The sequence below is a fragment of the Sapajus apella genome, unplaced genomic scaffold, assembly GCF_009761245.1.
Source record: "Sapajus apella isolate SASKATOON/1434 unplaced genomic scaffold, GSC_monkey_1.0 scaffold7, whole genome shotgun sequence".
Lineage (NCBI taxonomy): Eukaryota > Metazoa > Chordata > Mammalia > Primates > Cebidae > Sapajus > Sapajus apella.
In genome coordinates this window covers 10,151,187-10,161,019 of record NW_022436947.1, presented here as the reverse complement: position 1 = coordinate 10,161,019, position 9,833 = coordinate 10,151,187, and the positions used below count along the sequence as shown (strand labels likewise).

Here is a 9,833-nt window from a genome sequence, read left to right as displayed (position 1 = left end):
CTCAAGTGATCCTGCCTCAGCATCCTGAGTACCTAGGACTGCAGGTATGTACCAGCACAACTGGCTAATTTTTTTTAAAAAAAGAAGAAAATTGTAAAGATGGGATCTGGCTATGTTACCCAGGCCGGTCTCAAATTCCTGAGCTCCAGCTGTCCTCGCACTTCGACCTCCTAAAGTGCTGGAATTAAAGGCATGAGCCCCCATACCCTGCCAAGGTCTTTGAAAGCACTAGCTATCTCAGTGTTCATCATTAGTGTTAATTATGTAGCCAGTCCTATTCTTTACTTTTTTACCTTGTGATACACAAGAAATCTGTGATTTGGGAGGGAGCTTATAAGGGAGGTTGAGAGTGACAATCAGCGTAACACATTGAAATTGACAACTGGGTGTGTGTCTTGGTTGGCAGGCAAGGAGCAGGGTCAGTGACGTAGGTCTAATTTGTGGCCTATGATAAGCTATTTGTAAATAGTAAGATGCTAGGCAGACAGACAAGATTGTTGTCTAGAAACTAAGATTATGGACCCGTTCTACCTGACAGTTTCCCTTCTGCAAGTTGGGAATGATGACATTTTCCTCTTGCAGCGAGGAAGCATACAGCTGTCGATAGTACCACATAGGAGATGAAGAAAGAATCATCTCCAGTGATTCTGTCCCTAAACCTCTATCTTCATTGCAGACTTGGGGCAGGGATAGGCAGAAGCCTCTTGTGGCAGTAAACAGATCCTTTTATGGGCAGAAACAGGGCCAGAACAGAGCTGCTTTGTTTTCATATTTTTGTTTTGTCTCTTTGCCAGTGTTTTCATACCTGATCAGTGTTCAGCAGCCCCCTTGGGGATTTCTGGTAGTGGTGATCCACAGTGTATCTGAGGCAGAAGTAGAGGGAAGGAAGACAGTAAAACATTTATAAAACAACATCTTAGGAGAAAGTGAGGTCCTTTACAGTCACTAGGACAGCTTGGATAACGTAAAAAGACTTACCACCACCTTTAGGACCCCCCCACCTTTTTTTTCTTTCAGCTTCCCTCCTCTCTCCTAATTTCTGTGCCTGCAGCTTTGGACAAGTGGAAGTCAGCAGAGCCTCCTGTGCCCATGGGTGTGACCTGACATCCTCAGGTGCTTTGGCGATGAGCCTCTTACTCAAGTGAAGATGTTAACGCAGAGCAAAATACCAGAGCTCGAACCAGTTTACACAAAAACACTTTAATTGACAGTATACGATTTTCCAAAATATATTTTTGTAAGAAAATGCAATAATTAACTATAGTTTTTACAAGTTTCTCAGTAAATTCCAGTGTACTTCAGACCCCTGTCCACTAAGACGCATGTGATCCCCCAGTTCCTGGGCAAACTGTTTAACATTCATTGCGAACAAAAAGACCCACACAGATAGTCATCTGCTCCCCGCCTCCATGCTGTGTTTGCAGCAGACCTGAGGGATCAGCTAGTGACAATGACAAAAGCTATGCTACTGTTTTACTCTTGCCCTCTCTGCCTCCCCCGTCTTGTTTCCTTGGTCCCTCCATCCTGTTGGAATAAGTTACATGCATAAAAGCTCATCTAAAACTTATTTCTTGGCAGAAAGAATTGTTCCCTTACATCTTAAACCTAAAAGATTCAGAGAAAATATAGAAGACCAGGTTCCTGTTTTTGTGTTCGTGCCCTCCCTAGCCTTGCTAGGGTAAGAATCGGGAAAGAAATTCTGTCCTTTGTGTCATTTTGGTGCTTTCGAGTAGCAATTCTTAATTTACTGATTATTCCTTCTGAGGCACACAGCACTGGTCTGTAGATCCAGGTTTTAATCTTGTTTGTTTCTGTCCCAAACCATGGACTTCGAGCAAGTCACTTTATCTTTGTGGGCTTCACATTCTCTTATCTGTAGAAAAAGACTGGACTAGCACTTGAAATCCCTCTCTCATGACTAGAAAGTTGCCTGCCAACCAGAGCATATTGACGCCAACCTTTACTATAATGGGGCTGGGGAGGGAGCAAGGTCACATTTTAAAATTAAAAAAAAAAAAAAAACACCTGATCTACAAGACAAGTACTTTGTCATAAGCTCATCTTAATATTTCATTTTTTGTTAAAAAATAAAAAACTTGTCATTTCTAGTAAGACATTTACATTCCTGTTCAGAGAAAAAATTTGGCCATCACGCAGCTAACATGTTTTTTCAAAGTAGGTTCACTTAAAGCAATGCAGGGTGGATTAACATGTGGCCATGGTATTTACATTATCCAAAAAACAGGTCTATATGTATCAGTTTGAACTTGTTCTTCAGAGTTTCTCCAGTATATTTTGTCAAAAAAGATAGATAAAGATCAAGAAGTAGTTTAAATAAACTTTGTTAGCTTTCCTTATCAAGAGGGACAAAAACCTGGTGTCTAGACTAGATTAAACCCGTATTTTCTTAGGATGCAAAGAATTTTCTGCATCTCCTTCATCAGCATTGCTGCTTCTCTCCCCACTCACGTGACAGTAGGCTTTCAGTCATATTCATGGTTTCTGGTCTTCTCTGCAGCTTGGGGAAACCATAGTTTGCCACTAAACTCTCTTTGGTACAACCTGCTTAAAAGTCATGCTGAGCTTCTAGTGTTCCTCTTACCTCTTCCAGGACCCAGAATCTGAATTATCAGAGAGCATTTAGAACCCAGTAAAGGTGGTGGAAGATGGTGACCTTTAGATGCATGGCTGTTTGGCCTGTTGACTTAGGTGTCCTGGTGGCAAGAGCAAGGCAAGGTGTCAGCTTCTGAAGCTGCCCTAAGACTAGACTAACACAGTTTGGACAAATAATATAAAGAAGAAACCTCTGAATCAGCCTAAAGCTTCTGCGGGTTCTCCCTGGACAGAGTGATGGAGAGTCAGGAGCTGTGACTGACCTGACCAGGCACAACTGCTCTCTAGTCCTTGCCAGTCATCAGCTGTCTCTAAGAGGCCTTAGGGTTGCAGCCTTCGATCAATTTGCAGAGGCCTATTTGCTGTCTCTGTCGAAAGCCCTGGCTGGTGAACTGTGACCCCGTGTCAGCAAAGGAGGAATAGTCTAGTCTGGCCTCTCCCATGGGGACCATGACAGAAACCTACTGGGTAGAAAGAACCTATTGCTTGGCAAGAAGGAAGCAAACACCTCATCAAGCCTTACAAGATTTCCTGTTTTCCCCCAAACGGGCGCTGTTCTCCATCCTGCCTACCGCCAAACACTAGAGAATCAGGGCAGATGTTTTGGGACCTTGTTAGCCTCGCATCCCCCTAATTCCTGGGAAACTCGCTGGGGCCCTACGTGAACCCTTGGCCTTCCTTTCCCTAGGATATCAGATGGCTACAGGCTATAAGGAAGGAATTAGGCTTCCCCAGCCCCTCCCCCTACCCTTTCAAAAAATAAGCCATCCCCAAGCAGATAACCTATTTCACAGAACTACTGCAGCCTGGGCCTGACTCTTAAGACCCTGAAAAAATGGCAGTTTTCATTCCCCTAAGTAGTTCTGCCCATTTTCCTACTTGGTCCCAGGGAATTTACGCCCAGCACAATGGAGACCATGGTGAAAGTTCAAAATTCCATACAGGATTCCCCCTTCCCAATCAGATGAAACCTCGCCATGCCCACTGCTTAGGAGCCTTCTGCATGGCAACTAACTGTTGAGCCTGTAAAAATCCTATATTAGGGAAAAGACATGGCTTTGTGCTTCCCCACGATGTCACCAGAAACTGCAAGAGAACTGCAGCAGCCCCACTAGGACCACAGAGAAGAGGAAACAGCAAGGCATAGCTCCAAGCCAGGACACTGAGAGTTCCCAGAACAGTCTGTCCCCCAGGCTGCTCTTCATGCACCTAACGTCCAGGCCCCTCAATCCCTGTGGTACAGGAGAACCAGAATGAGCGAGATGAGCTAACTGGACGTCCCCAACTATCTAAGCTTTGGCCTTTGGCAGTGGAGGGCTGGGTTAGAAAACAAACTCAGCAACTTGAAATGTCCCTGAGTTTCCTATGAAATAAAGAGGAAAGCCTGTCCTTCCTGGTTGCTTTAATGGATTGTCTCTGAAGACATCGCTGATGGGGCGGGGGCCCCTAGGAAGGCCTCTCCCACAGCCACTGCTCTTTTACACTGGGTCTCAGGGAATCACTCCCATCAGCTGAGCAGTGAACAACAAAAGGAACACTGCTTTCAGTAGCTATGGCAGATTTTAGTCCCTGGTGAAAATGGAAGGTCAAAGAAGATTGTGGGGAGCCTCTGCAAGGAGGGCCGGGGCGATGGGCCAGTGTTCCTGCTGACCCCCTAATCAGCTGCCCTGAGACACCAGCCTGAAAAGCCTCTCCTTCTAGAGGAGGACCTGCACATGGGTCCCCAAAGCAGACCTGGTTCATGCAGGGAGTCCTGTGTGGGTTAAGCCCCAATCTCACGAAGCACATGTGAGAAAATTAGAATCCAGAACAAGGGGTTCAAGGTTATGAATAACCTGTGCTAATCCCAGAGGCCCCAGGACAGAGTAAGTGGGAACAAACACCGAGCACAGGGAGGGGGAAGAACACGAGGTGGGAAAATGGGTACATGAGGCTGGAGTAGGAGAAGGAAAACTTAGGAGCTGGACTTTCAAGTCATCAGATCCCACCGAGCCGAGATGGAGCCCTGCCCTCCTTTCCAGACCAGCCACCTGCTAGAGTCTCACCCCTGCCGGGGACAGCTCTGGCAGGAGGACACGTGAACACAGCAGCGTGGCATGGTGCAAATGGTTTTCGTCCTGACACTGTCACCAAGTGGCTCTGACCTTGGACAAATCACTTACCCTCTTCAGGTCTCAGTAATCCCGCTGCGGAATGAAGGGATTCCACTAGTTGATCTCTTAAAGTCCCTTATACGTGGCTTTTTCTTGATTTCCCTCATCATCCAGCAGCACTGAGCTCAGGCACTATTGGGTATTTTACAAGAGGAATCTGGACAGAATGTGATTTGTTCAGCTCAAAAAAGGAAAATTTAAGGCTCTGGAGCGATTGGGAGGGGCACCCCGCAGAGTTCACTCCCCCTCCCCAGTCTTTCCCTTCCCCATCCAAACGGCACTTGGGGTGGTCGGTCTGGAGCTCTGTGGTGCTGCTGGAGGCCACTGTTAGACTGGACTAGAGATGGGTGTCTTCCTCCTCATCCAGGTCGTCCTTGGTCAGGTTGTCCAGAGGGACGATCCAGCTGTCCCCCAGCTCCCCATTGAGGCTGACCACCTTTTTCTCCTGCATCTCAGAAGTGGTCTCCATCACTTCCAGTGTGGGGTTGTCATGGTAACCATTCTCCACTGTCTGCAGCTCCTCTGTTAGTCGTTGCTAGAGTGGGGAAGGTGAGCCGGTGAGAAGGGGATTTCAGAGAGCTCGGAGCTTAATACAGCACAGGTACCCCTCCCACCCCGGAGCCCCACTGTGGCTAAAGCAGGCTCACTGCTCCCCTGTGGGGCTGGCTGCTCCTGGTGGCCATTCTGGCTCTCAGCCTGCCTGGAACTAGTTTAGAACAAAGACTTGCCCCTCACCCTTGCCTTGGTGGCAGACCTGTGAAGTGAGTGGAGATGGACTTTGTTCTCCAGAGTCCACTAAGCTCTTTCCCCCCTTTCATTCCTTCCCCCAAAACCACCTCTCCAGGCACCTACCTCACCTATTGTAATGAATGGGGAAAGACTATTTTAAAATGACCTCTCTCAGGCTGGTTGGCTGAGCCCTCTCTAAACCTAGGCAGGATGGGCACGGTGTCCCTAAAAGCATCCCTGCGGCAGATAGCAGCCGTCTAGCAGAGGCACTTTCTGTCCCTCTCAGACACAACCTTGAATGCACGCTAGAATCATCTGGGGAGCTTTTAACAATTACAGTGATGGACTTGGAGACTCTGTATGAATTGCTATAGAAGGCAGTCAGGCATGGGCATTTTAAAGTTCCCCACGTTGGGCAGGATGAGTGAGAACACAGGTCTGCGTGGCACCATTATGATGGGAATTCTAGTGAGGTAGGCGTTAGAATTTGGGGTTAGACAGGAACGCCTAGGCCTGCTCCTATCAGTGAATCCTCAGAGCAGCTCCGCAAGGTTATTCCTGCCATGCAGATGAGGAACCTGCTGCTCAAAGAGCTCATCTGACTGACTCAGGGTCAGAGCCAGGACTTAAACCAAGTCTTCCTGACTCTATTCTGCATGTGGTGGCTCACACCTGTAATCTCAGCATTTTGGGAGGCTGAGGCAGGTGGACTGCTTGAGGTCAGAAGTTTGAGAACAGCCTGGCCAACATGGTGAAACCCCAGCTCTACTAAAAATACAGGTGGTGCCTGCCTGTAATCCCAGCTACTGGGGAGGCTGAGGCTGAAGAATTGCTTGAACCCAAGAGGCAGAGGTTGCAGTGAGCAGTGATCGTGCCACTGCACTGCAGCCTGGATGAGGAGCAAGACCCTGCCTGAAAAAAATAATAAATAAGTCTTCCTGACTCCAAAGCCCACGCTGTGTCCTCTGCCACACTGCCTCTGTAATGTTCTGCGGACTGAGGTGGCTGCCTCTCACGAGTGGCCTCTGCCCATTACAAAGGGTCCAGGGCCCACTCTCTTCCCTATTCTGCAACTCGGGAATCATGAGGGGAGAGTTCCTCTGGTGACCTGGGCTGCTTCCCCCGCATGGCTGTAGACAGCTGCTTACCTGGTCCTTCCTCTGGGAGAGGCGCTGGTGGCAGCAGCCATAGAGGGCTGCCACGAGGAGCAGGAAGGATGCCATGCAGACGATGGTGATAATGAGGGGCATGCTGAAGCGGTCCTCGGCCTCTTCCGGTGGCCCCTGATCCCCCAGCTGCATATGACTGACCCCTGCCTGCAGGAGAGGTGGCAGAAAACAGGTTCAGGCACCCCCTCTTTTTCTGCCCCATCCCCCACCCCACATCACTGGAGAGCCCCCAAGCTTAAGGTCTGCTGGGGCCCATGCAGCTGCCCTTTCCTCCATGCAAGCATGTGAGGGGTTCCTCCCCATGGAGAGAGGAACAGGGGCTCAGCAACCAGACCTCCCATAAGGGATTTCTAAGCCACACTGTTCCCACACCTGGAGCCGCTTACCTCCTTTAGTTCATCCCATTTGTCCTTCAGCCGCTCGTACACATCCTTGGGAGGGAGCTTTGCTGTGGGAGAGGAGGGAGACACTGCCCAATGGCCCAGCCCAGAGCAAGGCAGTGGGGGACAGGGACCGTGCCCCAAGACAGGGACGCACTGTATCTGGGTTTCCAGAGTAAGTCTCTCGGGCAACCTGGGAGGGGGTGTGGCTTGACCGTTCTTAGCAAACTGAAGGGGCACCACTGTGACCCACCCCCTGATGTGACTCCTGCACCCCCCCATTCCCACCCACACAGGCCTCAGCCCAGACCCCCCCTTGCCCTCCACTCACTGTGAATAGTGATTTCTTTGATGGCCACTGCCTGACTTCCTAGAACAGGTGCCACCCGTATGCTGCACTCATCTTGGGCCGGGTTGAAGGTGGCTTTGACTGCTCGGCATATCAGTGTGACCAGTTTCTCATCTGGAGGGCCCCCTGCCTACGGTGGGGAGAGCATAGGTGACTCCTCGGGCGGCGTAACAGCAGCCTAGGCCTGTGGGCTGCCCTCCAGCTGAGGTCGGGAGGACACCGTTGCTCTGCTGGAACCTGCCTCTCTTCAGCCCCAGCTGGTGCTCCATGCAGGCCTGCCAGGAGCCGAGGGTTGTGTGCCGTTCTCCTGGGCCAGTTCCTGCCTCCTCTGCCTCTTTCCCATCAGCCCGTTCCCCATACTGTGTTTATCTGGTCTGTGCTTGCACCTTTCATCCTAGTGCCCTTTTTTCCCTCCAAGCTATTTGAGGTTTAGGGCTCTTTTTTTTTTTTTTCCTGAGATGGAGTTTCACTCTTGTTGCCCAGGGTGGAGTGCAATGGCATGATCTCAGCTCACCACAACCTCTGCCTCCCGGGTTCAAGCGATTCTCCTGCCTCAGCCTCCCGAGTAGCTGGGATTACAGGCATGTGCCACCACACCCGGCTAATTTTGAATTTTTAGTAGAAATGGGGTTTCTCCATGTTGGTCAGGCTGATATCGAACTCCCTACCTTAGGTGATCCACCCACCTTAGCCTCTCAAAGTGCTGGGATTACAGGCATGAGACACCGTGCCCAGCCAACTGGGGATCTTTTTCATTTCCCTCCCTAGAAAGGGCTGGGGGCAGGGGGGCACTGCACAGCGACCCCACCCCACAACCTGGGGGAGACTCCAAGTCCCCCTGAACTCCCATTCGCCAGCCTTTCATGCCCAGTTCAGAGAATCAGGAGGGGAGGCCGCAGCTCTTAGAAGGGTTTCTACCCCAAAGCTGAAATACATGTGCCCTTGCCCTAAACAGAGCCACTGGCTCCGAAGCCAAGGACAGGCTGACGGGAAGGGGCTTTCACTGAGTAGGAGAACAGGTGGGATCTTGAAGCTACTCCTGGGATATCTTGAAGGGGGTCTTGGCCCTAAGAGGAAAGATTGTGGCTGACGTGGCTTTAGGGCTGAGGATGAGGAGGGAGGCATGGGCAGCTTTTGCCCAGTCCTGCCATGCCATCTAGGGAGACCCTCCCTGGGGCTTCTCTGGCCTGATTCTGGAATAAAGGACTGAGACAAAAGAAAAGGATTCTAGGGATGGCTTGGCACAGAACCCACACAAACCACCCCTGAGGTTTCTAATGGAATTTCCTGAGGCTTACTAATTCTCCACCCTGACATCAGGAAGAGATCCAGGGTTTTCCATCTTTTCTAGCAAAGAAAAAAAAAAATGCTTCTCACAAACAATCACACAGCCTAGCAAGTTACATGCAAAAAGAGGGTCTGAGGAAAGGCTGGGTGGGTGCCTGACTGTCCGCAGCGTTCATGTCACGCAATGCCCGCCTTGTCCAATAAGCCCAACCCAGGAGAACACTGCTCCCTTTTAAAACTCTGGTCTAGATGGAAGCTTTTGTAAAGTTCACTTGGAAAATGACAGCATAATGGACACCCAAAAGAAAACAACTGCAGAAAATTCAGGCAGCAATAAAGTGTCATAAGCCCAAATTCTCCATCCTATGTATAGACACCATGTTCTGTTCTGTTCTGGTTCTAGTTCCTAGGGAGTGACTGCAACAACCGGCACTGACCGGGAGAGGGCAGCAGCGAGCCAGCCATCACCTGCACCCACAGGGCTCAGCAGCTATTACTGAGTGTGCACAGCACATCCCCAGGCCAAAGTCTTTCACCCCAGGGAGACTGGGGACCTGAAGGCTGCTCACACGCTGCCACCTCCCTCACACAGGTGTGCTCACACGCATGCTCACACACACGCACACCACCCAGACAAGAAAGGGTGGGCCCTTTCCTCTCCCACCCACCCCACCAGCTCCTCAGGTTAGAGGGAGAATCTCCCAGCACTGTTCGTCCATCAAGGCTTTCAGATAGTCCACAGACCAGGAAATGTGAAGCCACAGACCATTAAAGAGAATGGTCTCCCTCCCTCCTCCCTTCCCTTTCCCCTCCGTCGATCCCCCCTCCCTTCCGTCCTTCCTGATGGAGTCTAGCTCTGTTGCCCAGGCTGGAGTGCAGTGGCGGGATCTCGGCTCACTGTAACATCCACCTCCCGGGTTGGGTTCAAGCAATTCTCCTACCTCAGCCTCCCAAGCAGCTAGGATTACAGGCGCCTGCCACCACACCCAGCTAATTTTTGCATGTTTAGCAGAGATGGGGTTTCCCCACATTAGCCAGGCTGGTCTCGAATTCCTGACCTCGGACAATCCACTTCAGCCTCCCAAAGTGCTGGGATTACAGGCATGAGCCACTGCACCTGGCCTCTTGTTGCTTTTTTTTTTTTTTTTTTTTT

At 50.3% G+C, this 9,833-nt stretch overlaps 1 protein-coding gene across 2 annotated transcripts in view; it reads right to left on the bottom strand.

Annotated features, from left to right (window-relative positions):
- Positions 1-1,180: 1,180 nt before the first annotated feature.
- PODXL (podocalyxin like) overlaps positions 1,181-9,833 on the bottom strand; it is a 12,497-nt gene continuing 3,844 nt past the window's right edge. For both annotated transcript variants that reach the window (XM_032275659.1, XM_032275658.1), the window contains exons 4-7: positions 7,376-7,523; positions 7,051-7,112; positions 6,644-6,811; positions 1,181-5,301 (exon numbers count right to left, since the gene is read on the bottom strand). In XM_032275659.1, the coding sequence (XP_032131550.1) occupies positions 5,104-5,301; positions 6,644-6,811; positions 7,051-7,112; positions 7,376-7,523 (576 nt within the window). In that variant the 3' untranslated portion in view covers positions 1,181-5,103. The remainder of the gene's footprint in view (positions 5,302-6,643; positions 6,812-7,050; positions 7,113-7,375; positions 7,524-9,833) is intronic.